This window comes from Trichosurus vulpecula, chromosome 1 (genome assembly GCF_011100635.1).
Source record: "Trichosurus vulpecula isolate mTriVul1 chromosome 1, mTriVul1.pri, whole genome shotgun sequence".
Taxonomy (NCBI): domain Eukaryota; kingdom Metazoa; phylum Chordata; class Mammalia; order Diprotodontia; family Phalangeridae; genus Trichosurus; species Trichosurus vulpecula.
The window spans coordinates 431,664,766-431,681,006 of NC_050573.1; the positions used below are offsets into that span (position 1 = coordinate 431,664,766).

At 35.7% G+C, this 16,241-nt stretch overlaps 1 protein-coding gene across 4 annotated transcripts in view; it reads left to right on the top strand.

Annotated features, from left to right (window-relative positions):
• Positions 1 to 14,573, top strand: part of TRAPPC13 (trafficking protein particle complex 13) — a 39,652-nt gene extending 25,079 nt beyond the window's left edge. Inside the window, exons 7-13 of one of the 4 annotated variants that reach the window (XM_036762087.1) lie at positions 34 to 78; positions 3,719 to 3,736; positions 5,744 to 5,877; positions 9,479 to 9,677; positions 10,764 to 10,864; positions 12,772 to 12,922; positions 13,077 to 14,573. In XM_036762087.1, the coding sequence (XP_036617982.1) occupies positions 34 to 78; positions 3,719 to 3,736; positions 5,744 to 5,877; positions 9,479 to 9,677; positions 10,764 to 10,864; positions 12,772 to 12,922; positions 13,077 to 13,184 (756 nt within the window). In that variant the 3' untranslated portion in view covers positions 13,185 to 14,573. The remainder of the gene's footprint in view (positions 1 to 33; positions 79 to 3,718; positions 3,737 to 5,743; positions 5,878 to 9,478; positions 9,678 to 10,763; positions 10,865 to 12,771; positions 12,923 to 13,076) is intronic. The other 3 variants (XM_036762095.1, XM_036762103.1, XM_036762110.1) reach the window with 3 other exon arrangements.
• The last annotated feature ends 1,668 nt before the right edge of the window (positions 14,574 to 16,241 follow it).

Consider the following 16,241-nt stretch of genomic DNA (forward strand, 5'->3'; position numbering starts at 1 on the left):
TCCCTATCTAATTTATGTGCTTTATTCAATCAGGTTCTTAAACCTTTGGATGTGAAAACCAAGTTTTATAATGCAGAGGTAAGTATTGGATTTCCTTCCCAAGATATTTGGTATTTAGTGAAATTTTTTCCAATTAAATATCAAGATCTTGTTTTTTTTTTTTAAATCATAGGTTTCTTTTTCCCTCACTTCTCCAAAAAATTACTAATCTGACTATGCTTGTGAAAAATGAGTTAACAGATTAATCAGTAGGTAAAATTAATTAGATATTAAGCCTCATCTAATCAACTATTCCCTTCATTTTTTAACCTAAATGTTGAGGGGCTATCTGCAATAGAATTTGTGCAACCTTCATTTTCAATGTTGTTTTATTTCCTTTTCATGAAATGCCTGTCCTATAATTCTCCTTAGTCATTGTTATTTAAGATGGGATTAATATCTACTAACTGTTATGAATAAGAACCTAGCAAACACTTTAGTGTTCTGAAGGTTATAAAAAAGAAGTAGACATAGCCTTACCACATTGACTTCTATTAACTTCCCATGTAAACTGGCCACAGAGCAAAAAGATAGGTAAGAGAATTTGAACTGGAAAGTCAAAGGGCTGTTAGGTTTAAATTAAGCCTATTTTCTTGATAATTGTTTCAAAGGTTCCCTGGAAAAAGTAAGATCAATCAAGTGGAAAAGAGGAGAGCTGCTTTTAGGATAGATGACCTGTGGCGAACTAAAATTGGCCAAAGGTGAGGCCAGTAGAATCTACAGAGGAGTACCTGTGTTCATCCACTGGACACTATTAATTCAATCTCAGTTTTACTATTTGTGCTACTATTCCCTTTTGTCTCTAGATCTCAGGAAGTTCCAGTTAACAGTGAAAGAAATCTTAACATGATGAGTATAATATTGTAGTGACTACCTTGAAGAATCCTCACATCTTAGATCTTATCCATTATTTCCATCTGTTGTTCCAAAACCTGACAAAAAAATTTGTGATGACTTTTCAAACTAATTTTTTTAATATCATCAAGAAATATTTCTTGAATACAGCATGGCACTGGGGATATAACAATATGGTGACCATATTTTATGAACTGAAAATCAGAACAAGTAGTTTGACGAGATACTTTTTTTTTTACAAAGCCTCATTAAAAGTATATTTTCTTTTCATAAAATAAAGGACTAGTCAGGAAAACTTGGGACTTATGACCATTGGGAGGATTTCAAATCTAGTTAACAAGACTTATTTACTAAAAAATAAAAAGATTTTAAGTGCCAAGAGGGTGATATAAATCATAAAGCCTATAGGAATCAGAAGGGACTGTGTCAATCAGTGGAATCATGAAATCCAGTTGTGGAAAAAATGAAATTTTGTCTGGGCCTTATAAAAAGCATAGGACGTAGATGAGAAGAGGGAGACCATTTCGAGGAGAATGGTCTGAGGAAGAACAGGGAGGTAAGAATGCATCTGGTGTGCTCAGGGGACAGTGAATAGACCTGCTTAGCTAGAATGCGGAGTTCAGGAGTGGGGGGAGAGGTCTGCAATTGATGTTATTTAATTGTTACTTCTTCTTGCTGAATCTTGGCCCCTGCATTCTTATTATCAATCACATGCCATAAAATAAATAATCATATCCTCTAGCCATTCAATCTAATTAAATTTAAAATACTCAAATCTCTCTGTCTCTCTCTCACCCTTCCTCCCTCTCTCCTCTCTCTCTTCCCTGTTCTATTCCCCCTCCATCTTCCTCTTCCCTACCCCTCTCCTAGTCGAAGATTCATACACAGCAAGAAGTGAAAATGTCTTAGAAGAGTAGATTTGTCATAGAAGTACAAGGATCATATCATAGAATAAGTTCAGAGCTGAAAGGAACTTCCACTGGCATTTAATGCAACTCCCTCATTTTATAGTTGAGTAAGGAAAGCTTTTTTTAGGGTGTGCATATTTGCATTTTTTGTGAATACAATGATTTGGCTATAATAATGTTTTGAGGTGATGGCATATATAGTACTGGGTTTAGTTTCCATCATTAAAAATGATAAATCACTGAGGTTCTTAAGAGTTTGAAAATAGTTAGAATCCTAGCTCTGGTGCTTAATTTCTTTCCAGAATGTTGGGTACATCCCATGACCTTCCAAGCCTCTTTTTCCTTGTCTATGAAATGAAGAGGTTGGACGAGATGATCCCTAAAATGCTTTCAGCTCTAACCTTGTAATCCTATGAACATAATACATTTAGAAATTGTTTATACACATAATTCTAAATCTAAAGTTTCCTGACAAGTATTAATTTTGAAATTTTGTTAGAACTTTTTTTTAACCAGACTTGAGGTTTTGTTAAGAGTAGGGCACGCCCCCACCCCCACCATGGGAAAACTATAACAGTACAGATTGACACCCCTGCCGTGTAACTTAAAGATCTAGAGAGTTGCCCGGGACACCAGAGTTTCCAGTGACCGTCGTCATGGGCCATGTAGCCCTGTGTGTTAGAGGCACACCTTGAACCTAAGGTTTCCTCTCTAAGGCCAGGTTACTGTTCATTATGCCATGCCTCTTAAAGCCTTAAATTCTTGAATACATGTATTTCTTTTGAGAGCACCATGCAAACAACTCATGGGCTCATTAGTCATTTTCCTGGCATTTGGTTTTGACTTTTAGGTATCCAGTGCCCAATGGATGATATCTACTCTATAGCCGACATTGACTAGGAATGAGGATAGACATGAAATGACACTAATATCGGTGTTGTGAGAACTATCATGTTCCTGCCAGGGTTGCGTAGCATGTGCTTTTCTCCCGTGCCTCCTCCACCCCAGCCCAGTAAATTGCTCCTCCTATGCTGAAATCCTGGCCCAAGGACACTTCATTATCCTTATATTTTTCTAAAACATGGTCTAGAGAGTTTTTTTCCCCAATAATTATATATTATGTTAGCCTTTGTGAATGAACAGCAGGAAGAGAAGCCTCATGAGCAGTCTAGTAATAGTCTTATAGGTTATGAAAGGACCCTGCACAAAATAGTGACCTCTGTCTCTGCTGAGGGCAGAGAAAGAGCAAGTGAGCTTAAGTGGTGACATTCTGATGATATGTACATATGGAAGGAAAAATCATTGAATTATGAGAGGTTTTGAAAACAAGGAAGGTCTTTAAAAATCAAATAGATGTCATCTGAGATGAAAGGTAGTCAGATAAATCTTCCTCCTGGTGCTAAAGAATCTGTAATTCCAGGAGGTAACAAATGAGGTGCTATCTCTGAAGGCCTTTGAATTCTTCCCAAAGTACACAATATAAATTCATCTTGTTCTGTTAATTCTTTTTCGTTGTAGACTGTGTCAGTTTTACCAGTCTCATTAAATCTGAGGGAGAAACATTTTACCCATGTCCTGTTCCTTAATACCCATGCAATCCCACCTTTCCCCCCATTCAGGTCAGGAAAACTTACTAACGTATAAAGTGATGGGATCTGATCCTACAGCAGCTCTCCCCATAGAAGTGCCCCTATCGTACCATTGGCATTTAACTTTACTAAGCTATACCTTTTCCAAAAGATGATTGTCATATTTCTTTGTGTCTGTTTCTGTTTACACTCTTGTTTACTAATGCTGTCTTGTTTAGAAAGTACTTCAAAAATGCAGTCATGCATTTTATTTGAAAGTTAGTTGTCCTTTTTCTTTAACATTTAACTCTAATTTTTCTAATGTTTCTTTTTTTATTTTTCCATTAGAGTGACCTCAGTTCTGTGGTAATTTTATTTAATTTATTACAAATTTGTATGCTTTTCTTCCTGTCTACTAATTGACTCTCTGCCTGTTAACATCTGTTTATAAAGCATAGTGGAAAAACAAAGTTGGTTGTGAATATTGCTTATGATCTATTCATTTAGCTGGGAAAATATTTTTTTTTCAAATTAAACTGCTCTTCTTCTAGGTTAGATGAGACCCATCAGCTCAGATGTTAAATTATCATATTAAAACAATTACATCTTGAACCATTGTTTCTCATTTAGCCTTCATTTTTTAAAAAGCATATTAGTGTTTTTTTTAGTCATGAGATTTCAGTTGCCTTGATCTAAACCTTCCACCTTAACTACTCTGAACAAGGTAGAGAGTAGTAATCTGTTTGAATGCGAGCATATAATTATTTAAGTTTAAATCACAGTAGATAAAATTGGATCTTTTAACAATAATAGATACAAGAGTATATTTTCTAGTTAGCTTTTTAAAATTTGCAACATTTTTATCATATATATGCTGAATAGTTTGTATATCTTCTATATCTTTCTGTACTTAATGCCAACACCAATTGCCAATTGGCTTATCATTAAAAATGGCCTTAGTTTAGTTTTTTTAATTTTAAATTGTTTTATGTTTCTTTTTCAAACTAATTTGGTTTTCCATTATGCTGCTTATTTTTCTTTTCTTGTCCTACCTAGCTCTTCCTAAATTTATGCTGAAAATTTATGCCTTTAAAAATAACTTGAAGTTTGGGTCCATGGTGATTTTTAAAGCAATGGATTGATGGGATATAATATTTACCTACCTTTTGGGGAAGTGCAAACAGAGTGGAACCAGAAAATACTGTGTCATTTATAATTACCATAATACATTGCTATTCTCTTTTGGAAAAAATAGCAATGTACTACAGAACCTGTGTTCTTAGTAAATATCTATAAATATTAGTAATTAGATTGTAGTTCTGTAGTTACATTTTTCCAAGTTGATATCAGTCTGTGTTGCCTTTTGTATGACAAATGCCCTATAAGTGCCAAATCTACCTATGTCATGATTTTTAAACTTTGCTTCATGCTAAGTTTTTATGTTAATAACAGAAAGAAACAAAACTGAATAACACATAAGCAAGTAATTTTTTGTATGACTAATTATGGAACCAAAGAGCTGTATAAAATATAGATGCATAAGTGCCAGATAACCTGTACTTCCCATCATTAGCCAGTCTTCATACCTGACAGCAAGGCTAAATTACCTGCTCCTGGTTTTTAGAGTTCAGAGATTTCCTCCCTCCCCCCCAAAAAATATAGTTCCCATTTCTGGCTCTTATCACATTTCATAATGCTAACTACACACATACATTATTAGAAAATAACCTTAGAAATTAGGAGACTGAACAGTCATAGAACTCTCACTTTGACAAGCAATGCCTAATTAATTAAATAAACATATTTTAGTCTCTACACAGAAGGAGCTTTAAGTCTACTGCACAGTCACAGTAAGATTATTTATTTATATAGACTAAGTATTGCACTAGTGATCCCTCCCCATGTCAGTCTGACACTTGGAAATGAAACTAATATGTTGTACTTATAATAGAGATTCTATTATTTTTCACTATAATATCTGCCAGTCACAGAAATTAAGATTTTAAAGGTATGTTCACACATACCCGAAGTATATCTCTGATTAGCTCACAAACCCTGAATTATTAACTTATTGAAAGACTAGGTTGTTATAGTGAAATTCTGATTAATTTTAGAATTTCAAGTGTAAAACATATTGCAGTTATTCCCCTATCCATTGTTTGACAAGATATCAGTTGACTAACACTTTTGCTCCTGATAATTATATTGGGATGAAGATTTCTTTTCTTGCATTAATTACAGTAACTTTGATTTGCAGGCATGAACTAATCACATTTGTGGTTAATTTTTTTCTTCAAATAGTTAAGGTACTGCAGTTGTTTTAAATATTTAAAATACCATTGTGCTTTGGTGGCTGTTTTCCCATTCCTTTAGACAGATGAAGTATTTCTTGAAGCCCAAATTCAAAACATTACAACCTCACCTATGTTTATGGAGAAGGTTTCATTGGAGCCATCTATGATGTACAATGTGGTAGAATTAAATACTGTGAAACAAGATGGTGAAGGGTGAGTACAAATAAGGTCTCATAGATGGTCTTGGCTTTGAAGTGCATCTGCCTATGCTGACATTTACTAAATTTGCTTATTTTCATCTTTTTTTTTTAACTTTAATTTTAAAGCCATTATTATTGTTAGCCATTCTTACGCTGTAAGTACAAAATTATGGGACAATAATGCAGCACTTTTTATTTTTCAAAGCTCTTATATATATGTTTTATATATACGTATACATACATATATAATTAATATGTATAATTGTGTAATTCATGAATATATAATATATAAAATTATTTTTATAATACATAAAATATATAATTATATGACTAATGCTTCATCATTAATATTGTAAATGTATATATACATATATATTTCATTCTTCACAATAACCATTGATGGTTAACAGGGTAGGTATTAATCCTATTTTAAAGATATTGAAACTGAGATATTTAGGTTGACTAGGACTTACTCAGGGGCAGAATCACTAGGATCATGGACAATAGAGCCAGAAATGACATTAGAGATCATGTGTTCTAATCCCCTCATTTTACAGATGTGAAAACAGAAGCTAAAGGCTCACAGCTGTAGACCCAGAAGACACCTTAGAAGTCTTCTAGTCCAACCTGTGCTACCTACACACCACCAAACACATTTTATAGATGAGGAAACTGATAAAGGGACTTTTTCAGTCCAGTGGCACCCAGAGTGGCAGAGCTAGGAAACACCCAGGTTTTCTAATTGCAAATCCCAGTGCTCTTCCCACAACAGCAGACTTCCTTCCTTAAAAGATTTGGAAATAAAACCCAAGTCAATATACCTTACTGAACTACCTAGACTGTATGGGACAGGGCACGATATAAGGTGACATGGGGTGGGAGGGAGGTCAGGAAATGCATAGAACAGTCTCTACCCTGAATAGATGTTTGGAGAGATAAAGAGCACACATACTGACGTAAATGAGAAACACTTTTAAAAGCCACACATCAGTAGTACAATTTGTATACGTATGTGCTGATGAAATCTCTCAAAGCAGAATGAACAGAGATTGATTGGACCAGTCATGTTTCCTAGAGAAAGTAAGTTGTGCACTATATTTGGAAGGGTTGACAAAAGAATAGGGCATTTGGGGTAAAGGAAATATGCAAAGACAGAAGCTGGAATGAGTAGTGCAGTTGTCCAGGAGTTTAGCTTGTTTAGAGGGAAGAATTCCTGTGTAGATAAGTGGAGAACACATTTACAGCAGAGAGGAGGAATATCCAAAAGGTTAGATCATGAGATAGAGGGACTGTCTTGAGATTGAAAAGGATGGGCACAGGTGCAGGCTCAGGCATAGAGGACATAACATTTGTGAAAAGGAAGTCTCTCCTCCTTGGAAAATCTACATGGAGGAGGAAAGAAGAGATGAAGGAGATTAAAAGGTTATAGAAGGAGATTAAAAGCTTATAGATGGAAGAACAAACACTGCAACCTTCCTGAAGGATGAGAATTATCACTGTGCCCCAGTCATAATGATGGATGAGAACAATCCATTCCTCTACACTTTGTCCACTGACTAGAATTGGCCCTCTCAATTCTAACCTAATACAGGAGGAAAGAAATATTTTGTCCGATAGATTGGGGCAGAGAAGATACACAGTATTTTCTCTTCTCCTTACCAAAATTGCCTGCTTGGACACATGACTGATAAAGAAAGGGAAAATGTTATGAACGTCTGGTTTCCCATAGAGTTTCATAAGTCACAGATCCATAAAAATAAAGAGAGGCTGCATTTCATTTCTTAAACAAAACTGTGTGTCCCCAGATGTTTTTCTGAGTAATTATTGTGAGAACTGTACCACATGTCACCAACAGTGAGAATGTAGTGTGTATGCCAGAGATGAATAAGGTTAATTTAATTGGAATGATGAGTCTGTGTGCACAAGAAGGGAATATATTTAAGATAAGAGGGAGAGAGTATGGGATAAGAATAGTAATAATAAACACTGGTTTGTTACATTTTACACCTTTTACACTTTTCTAAATACTTTTATATGCATTTTCGCATTTGATCTTCAAAACAAGCCTTGTGAAGCAAACATGTCAGTAGTTATGATTTTACAGGAAACTGAAGCTCAGTGAGGTTGAACAGCTCACCACCCACTCCACAGGCTTACTAATTAATTAATTAAACCTGGACAAGAATCCAGGTCTTCTGATTTGCTCTCCAGGACAGTGTTCTCAATGGAATGTTGCTTATATTTATAAGTATCAGATGAAGGAATTAAGAAAACAAACCATATGAAAAATCATTAATTAATAATAATAATAATAGAAATGCAAGACAAAACTGTCCTGAGGTTTTACCTCACATGCAGTAAATTGGCAGAGATGATCAGAATAGTCAGTGGTGGAGGCAGTGAAGATAGACAGGCACATTAATTCACTGTTGGTAGGGCTTTGAATTGGTCCAGCCTCTCTACAAAGTAGTTTGAAATTATGCTAAGAAAGTGAATAAAATGTCCATATGCTTTGACCCACAGATACCATTATAGGACATATAGTCCAATTGTCCATAAGAATATTTAGAGTAGAAGATTTTGTGGTAGCAAATGATTAGAAACTAAAGTGGACCCATTAGGAAATGACTAAATAAATTGCACGTGAATGTGACAGGATATTATTGTGCATGAGAAACAATGAATGTAAAGCAGGGAAAGAAGAGAAGCAGTGGCAATTTAAATGAACTGATTCAAAGTAAAGAAAGCAGAACCAGAAACAACATATGCACAACAGCTATGATAATACAAGTGAAAAAAAATTTATTCAAATTCAGCCTCAGACACTTGGCACACTTACTAGCTGTGTGACCTTGGGCAAGTCACTTAACCCCACTTGCCTTCCGTTCTCCCCTCCAAAAAAAAAGATATCACCATGGGAAAGCAACATTGCATACATTACCAGATTTAGTTGGTATATTGCTGTACTGCTTTTGTTTTTTCCTTAGGAGTGGCCCACTCTTTAGAAGGAGGGGAAGAGATATATTCAGAAATGAAGATGATGTAAAAACAAAATTTATCAATATTGAATTTATCAAATAGTTTTAAAAGTTATTTCATAACCTACAGCCCTTTCATCCAATTTTATTATTAGATTGGATCTTGGTCAGTGATTCCAGTCTTCTACAAGTCATATGAATCCTTTCTACAATGTCCCTAAAAATTGTTTATCAATGTCTTCTGCTTGAATACCCCAAGTTATGGCGAGCTTAATTCCTTACAAGGCAGCCCACTTAACTGTTAGAAAATTCTTTGTATTGATTTGAAATTGGACTTAAATGTTAACTGCCACCTGTTGCTTTGAGTTCTTCCTTCTAAAACTTTGTAAAGTAAGATAGACCCTTTTGATGAATATCCATCAAGAAGTTGAAGACAGCCTTTGTCTCCAACCCCTGGAATATTTACTAAAGAAAGTATGACACCCCTTCAAGTCAGTGATGTGATGTCGCGCCTGTTAAATAATCTATATATCGTATTACTTTAAGAATAACTATAGCCGTACTCTGGCTTGGGGAGGCAGCGCATTATTTTTTAAAAGATGCTAAGGATTTTTATCTATTCTGTTCCTCCTTCAGTGTGTCCACATTTGGCTCAAGGACATATTTGCAACCAATGGATACCCGGCAGTACTTATACTGTCTGAAACCCAAGCAGGAATTTGCAGAAAAAGCTGGAATTATTAAGGGAGTAACAGTAATCGGAAAATTAGATATAGTATGGAAAACAAACTTGGGTGAAAGAGGAAGATTGCAGACCAGCCAACTGCAGAGAATGGTGAGAACTTTTTTTTTTTAAGTACGAGAACAGCACCACTAGAGGACAACAGGCAAAAGACTGATCATCTCCAGCTCTTTAAGTAAGAATTGACTTCATATTTTACAAAGCAAATGTGGTGAACGAGTTAAAGCAGGTTTGAGTTCTTATGTTAATAAGTCAAGAAAAAATGAAAATGATGATGGCTTTTCTAGTTTCTGTGGCTCCTGTTCCAAGGATAACGACCACTGTCCAGGTCTTTCTCCCCCTCAGGCTATAAAGGCTGTCCAATAGAAGAATCTCCTTGACCTTGTTCTAAACTGCCAGAGTAAAATAGTCACTCTCCATTCTGGAATTGTAATTTCAGAAGGAAAGATATGCATTATTTAAGCAGCCACTTTTTTCAAGAAGAAATAAATAATTTGCTGAGCCAGTTAGACTACTAGAAAGTTAGCTGTATTACACAGATGACTGGACTGTGGGGAGAGAAGAGATATATTTGAAGATAATGGTGATGTAAAGGCAAAATGTAAAAATAAATGACATAATTTAAAAAGCAAGGTAATTGGCATTAGCTATCACCTTGTCTTTTTTTATTCCACAGTCTTTCACATCACTCTACTATCTCAATGCTTCCATAGTCTCTACTAATATATCTGTGAAAAGTCATGATTTCCCAATTGTTATTTGAAGGTGGTAAGAATAGTGTTTTCTTCTTCCTGGTATATTTATTAAGCACATGGAAGCAATAACACCTCTGAGAGCCTTCCTGAAGCTCAGTGCATCTTCACCTCAAGCTCACATCCAAGCCATCTGCCAAGTTCTTCCTAACTATTTGGCCACAGGATAATTGTAGCCAGAAGGAGTAACTTCTGGGTCCCTTTTCCCATTAAAGTAGCAATGTCACAAAAGGTAGAGATGAGAGACCCACAGGAGAAGAATGAATTAAACTTTTAGAACTTCCATCCAATAGTATACCACCCTCTGAGATATAAACACCATATGACCTGGGCAGTATCTTTATTTGCATTGGTACTTTCATTGTGATGAGCTAACAGTATTCTGGATTAAAATTCTTGGTTTTTTTTCCCCCTTCTTTTCCCTCAGGCCCCAGGTTATGGTGATGTTAGGTTGTCTTTGGAGGCAATCCCAGATACTGTAAATCTGGAAGAACCTTTTCATATTACTTGTAAAATAACAAACTGCAGGTAATGTCTGTGTTCTGGCTTTTTTCTCTTCAGAATATGTTTTTTATTTGGAAAATGCCTCTGTCCTTTTAAGTATGGTCTTGGCAGACATCCTCTATGTTTTATTGAGCGATGTTGAATCTTATGAACTTAAGCAACTAAGAACATATTCTCTCTCAAGTGGCCAAAGAGCCAATATATGACAGTAAAACAATGAGATGGAGTCCACATGCCATACTTCAAAATCATTTGCGTTGCCTTCCATTTTATATAACATTGTCCACCCTCTGTGTCCTGAAAGTTAAAAACTAGAGTGTCTCCCTGAGGTAGATCATATATCACACAAATTGTAATTAAGTTTTCATGAAGCGTTATCTCATTTTTCATAAAGAAAAGCATAGTCTAACTACCAGCTCATTAATTAGCTGTGTGACCTTAGACAAGTCAGGTATCCTTCATGTTCCTCAATTTTTCCACATATTAAATGTTGATATCTTTCCTCCTTGCCCACAAGAAGGCTCAGTGGTACAGAGGACAGAGTGCTGAGCCTGGAGTCAGGAAGACTCGATTTTAAATTTGGCTTCAAGACACATACTGTCCGTGTGACCCTGGGCAAGTCACTGCCTCAGTTTCCTCAGCTATAAAATAGGACAGGTAATAACAGTTACCTCACAGGATTGTTGTGAGGATCAAATAAGATATTTGTAAAGCACTTAGCATGCGCTAATAAATGCTTGTTTCCTCCTTTTTTTTCCTTTCCACAAGGCAAAAGAGAAGGAAAAAATGAGATAATGGATGTGAAAATACTTTCAAAGTCCTCAGTGCTAAGATAGTTCAAGGTGACAGTATTTGTTATTAATTCTGTGAAAATATTTGGGTAATTGTTCATAACATTCCTAACATTCGTAAACTGGAGTAATCTTCTACAAACATCCCAAGAATCCCCCAAATCTGGGGTTTATAGCATTTTAAAAGTATATCTCTAATAATAGAGGAACTATGAAAGTCAATAGTTTTAGTTTTCTTCAGAGTTTCAGAGTTAACTGAAGGTGATACAGTGACAGCTTTTCTCTTAAAATCACTTGTCTAACGTCTTGGGATATTATACCCAACTAGGTCATGGAAATTGAGTTTTAGACAACTGTGATTTATAAAGATATTACAAAGCCATTTAAAATGAAACTTTAATTGCAATATTGTGAGCAGTAGGATTTTCAGATGAAATATTTTTACTAATGATCAGACCTGAACATGGTCCTATGATCTTTCATTTCTAGGCAGATACTTTCATGTATCTGCATGTCCGTGAGCCCTATCACTACAAATCAGTCAAAGAATTGGATTAGACATCAAAATGGCTTTTGGAACAGACCCAGATTGTCCTTTTTATTCCTGACGAAGAGCATTTAATAGAAACAGAAGAGCTAGAAAGCAGCAGGATTAGGCAAGAATTCTGAATGCCTTTCAGAGCAGGAGCAACACTTTGAACAAGAGGCGACTAGCACTAGGGGTTCAGTGCTGGAATTAAAACCAGAAAGTCCAGCATGCAGACAGGTTACTTCAAATGCCATTTTAAATCTTGAAATCGAGAAAAAGTGAAGATAATGGCAACTTGTATCTCGGGGAAAAGGGAGGAAAAGAGATGGGAAGGGGAGGGGAGAGGATTGAAAGATGTCCTTTTGCAAGGTCGTTCCATTTGCAAAACAGTGCATGAAGCCAGAATGTAAGACTTGATACAAAGCCAGGCAGCAACACTAAATCAAAGCGAGTAAATTGCCTTTTACTTCTGCAGCTTTTTCTTTCTATTCCTGGAGAGGAAGTTTATTAAATGTAAGTTAACAGGGGCACTAATTGAAACTGAAGAAATGTGCTACTGTAAGCCTTTCTGAAAGGAACGAGATTTATTCCTACTTCTCTGATCTCTCTAGCAGTGAAAGGACCATGGACCTGGTTTTGGAAATGTGCAATACAAATTCCATCCACTGGTGTGGAGTTTCAGGAAGACAACTGGGAAAGCTAAACCCCAGTTCATCTCTTTATCTTGCCCTCACGCTGCTTTCTTCTGTACAGGGACTGCAAGTATGTGACTTTTCTTTTTAGTAATGTCAAGTTCGTAAGCGTAACATTCACCTTCAAATTGTAATCTAGATTTTCATAGCCACTTGTACCAAGTTTTGTTCTTATTAATTCAGCCCTTTATACTCTTGACCAAGTTCTTTTTTTCTCCCACTAGAGTGTCTCTGGCTTACGACTAACAGACACATTCTTGAAGAGAACATATGAATATGATGATATTGCCCAAGTCTGTGTAGTGTCATCAACCATTCAAGTAGAAGGCTAAAGAAAGTCTTTTGTCTTTGTGATTTCTATGATATTTCTTTAAACAGCTTTTTCTATTTTTTTAAAATCTGGATGTTAAAAATGTTTTACCATCAGGTTTTATTAGGAACATAAGCACATCACAAACAATTTTATTATTATTTAAATTTCTTCCTTGAGACAGTAATGAGACTGGATATTCGAGACACTCTGTTATATTTTAAAGAGAGCTCTCTCCTGACTTTATCTTCTGTAAGACAATAAATTATAAATCTTCACATCTATATTTTCTGCAGTATTACCTCATTTGGACTCATTGTAGGTAGGCACCAGACTCCTTCCTTTGTCAGAGGCTAGCACTTGAAAATGGTGGGGCCCTTGCTAACAATGCAGCTGTCATTCTTCATTCAACTCTAGGTGGCAACCTAGATAATAGAATGCTTTCACTTAGAAGGTTTATGGAATTCTAACTATTGAAGCTTATATAAAGAATTCATAACTGTTCTATTTAGCCTGCTTCTCTCTCTCTCCACCCCCAGTCCTACCCCCCAGCTCTTCAGAGTAGACAGAATTCTCAAGGACAGTGTTTAGAATGACTGAGGCCAGTCTCCCTTGTTTAACCTGTGATATTTACTACCTAGATGTACAAGTGCTTGTCTAATAGGCTTAGAAATTACTGGGAATGTCAGGCAGTGCTTTATATATTTAAAGCACGTGAAGCTTTCTTTTTTCTCCTGACATTAACAGTTTTGTATTAGTCATAACAACATGGTCGCAGTTGGTCAAGTTCCAACAGTTATTCCTCCCACAATTGGGCCTTGTTATAACTATGTGATAACTTAGTCTTCTTATTACTAAATAAGGAGTCTAGTGGAATTTCCCCATCTCTTAAAGCCAGGAAATGATTTGCTGCAACCTAAAATCTACCCCTCTTGACATGATTTTCACCATTCTGATGTTGATACCTCTTGTGTTTGAAGTCTGAGTGCTTCTTGTATTTATTTTCTCATGATAAATTGCCCCTTCATTATGTTTAATCACCAAACTTGCTTATCACTGCCACACAGCCAAAGAAAATGCTGAATATATGGTGATATGAAGCTTTTTGTGAAATAATAAAGCCATTTGGACAGTGGTCAGCAAAATAAAAGCTCATAAACTATTATGTAAAAAGCAATACTAATTTGGCAAGCTGAAATAATTAAAAATTATACATGCAATTTAAGTATGTGTGGCTTAAATAATTTATAAACATCCATTTGTTTTAAATGCATAAGTATTTATTAATTACCATGACAAACTGTTGTTGGCCTAAAATGAAAGTGATTTCAGAACATGGTTTGCCACTTTAATTGGAATAATCCATATGAAATGTCCTCGGTGTAAAATAAAGTGCAATTAGTTAAAATTATAAAGTGTCTTTTTCTTCCTCCTCCTCGGTGATTAAGATGAGTTAAATGACAGCAAAACCACGTAGCCAGTATAATTGGCACGTTAGTTTTTCATCATATATTTTCTCATGAAGGACCCTTCTGTTTTTTCCCAGATTCAAATGGAAAAGCATTTAATATGTGGTGGTCACTTGGGAGTTGCTACATTGTTTGGTTTCAGGATTATAAAGCCTCTTCTGTTAATATACAAGTAATTGGACCCTCGCACAGTTTATACTTTCACTTGTAGTGTAACCCTGTAACATTAGATAACGCCATTAGTTAGAAAAGACAAGTACTTGTATTACACATAAACTATAAAAGATAGGTATGAAATTCATTCTTTGTTGTGTGACACATGAAATGAACATTGCCACCTAAGCACAAGTCAAGGATTACATACAACATTAATACAACCGTAACAGCAGAAATCTGCTTAATGAAGTTGAGAAACTTTTTCTGAGCCTTCTCTATCAGTAAAGGGAATTTCCTGGGACTCCAGGAAATCCCTAGATGAGTGATGATATAATTGTGGACACACCCCTCCCAACCTTGCCTCACCAAGAAAAAAAGTTTAATTGAATAAACAATAGTATATAATTTGATCAGAACTGGTTTCCATCTAGACATACAAAAGCTGGGAAAGTTCAAGGAATGTTTTTGGAATCAAGCAGAAGAAATGATTACAAAAATTTCACCCTGTACATCAGTAAGGGAGATTCTTCATCATGCATAAAGATGACAAGATTCCCAGCTCCTAAACCTGATAGGGGAGAGACAGAGGAGATTCTTTTGTGCAGTCAAGTGTCCAAATAAATCACAAATCCTGAGGGGCAGACGGGCTAAGATTATATGATTTATATATCAAATTGACTGTGTTTAATAAGATGAAAAATCTTAGAAGAGAGATCTTCAGAAGTCAAGGAGGGTTAAAAGCAAGAAGTAGAAATAGTTCCATCAGCCAAATGCCCTTGTACTTCACATAAAACAAAGGTGATAGATGGAAACCACTTTTAATACAGAACAACATAGTTTGACCACAAGCACTAGAGAAAATAAATTAGGGTTTTATAATATTTTTTAACGTGTCTAAGAGTGCCATCAAGTAACATCAACAGCTGATATTTGCAAGGGTTGTTAAAATCAAATTGACTTCTGGCAAGAGGTCAGAGTCAAGCTACAAAGGTATCTTGAAGGCTAGTAAGGTTTCATTCGAGGTAATTGGGAGCAAACCTGGAGTACAAAGAATCTGGCCTTGAGCCCAAAAGATGTATTAGTTTGGGTAAAACACTTGAAGCTAGTGAGTAACAATCCACCTCTTCTTTCAGTGTCTTACGTACATAATACATTAAGGCTCACCAAGGCAAGTGTGGTCATTCTGTCCTTCCCTTTCCCACTCTTATCTTCCCTGCTGGATAGAACTATGGCTTTTTTTTTTAACCGATTCCCCCTGCTTTGTAAAGCCTAACTCTTAAAATATTTTCTTTAACTGAAGAAGCTCTAGCTTCACGGAGAGGGATAAGAGAAGGTTTCTTTTTCTACCACAATAGAAAGATCTAGGCGAGATCTTTGGGAAGATCGATGGTAGCAGATTTCCTGCCATCATAATCATACTATGTTTTATCTGAATAGAGAGCTTAGTAATCATA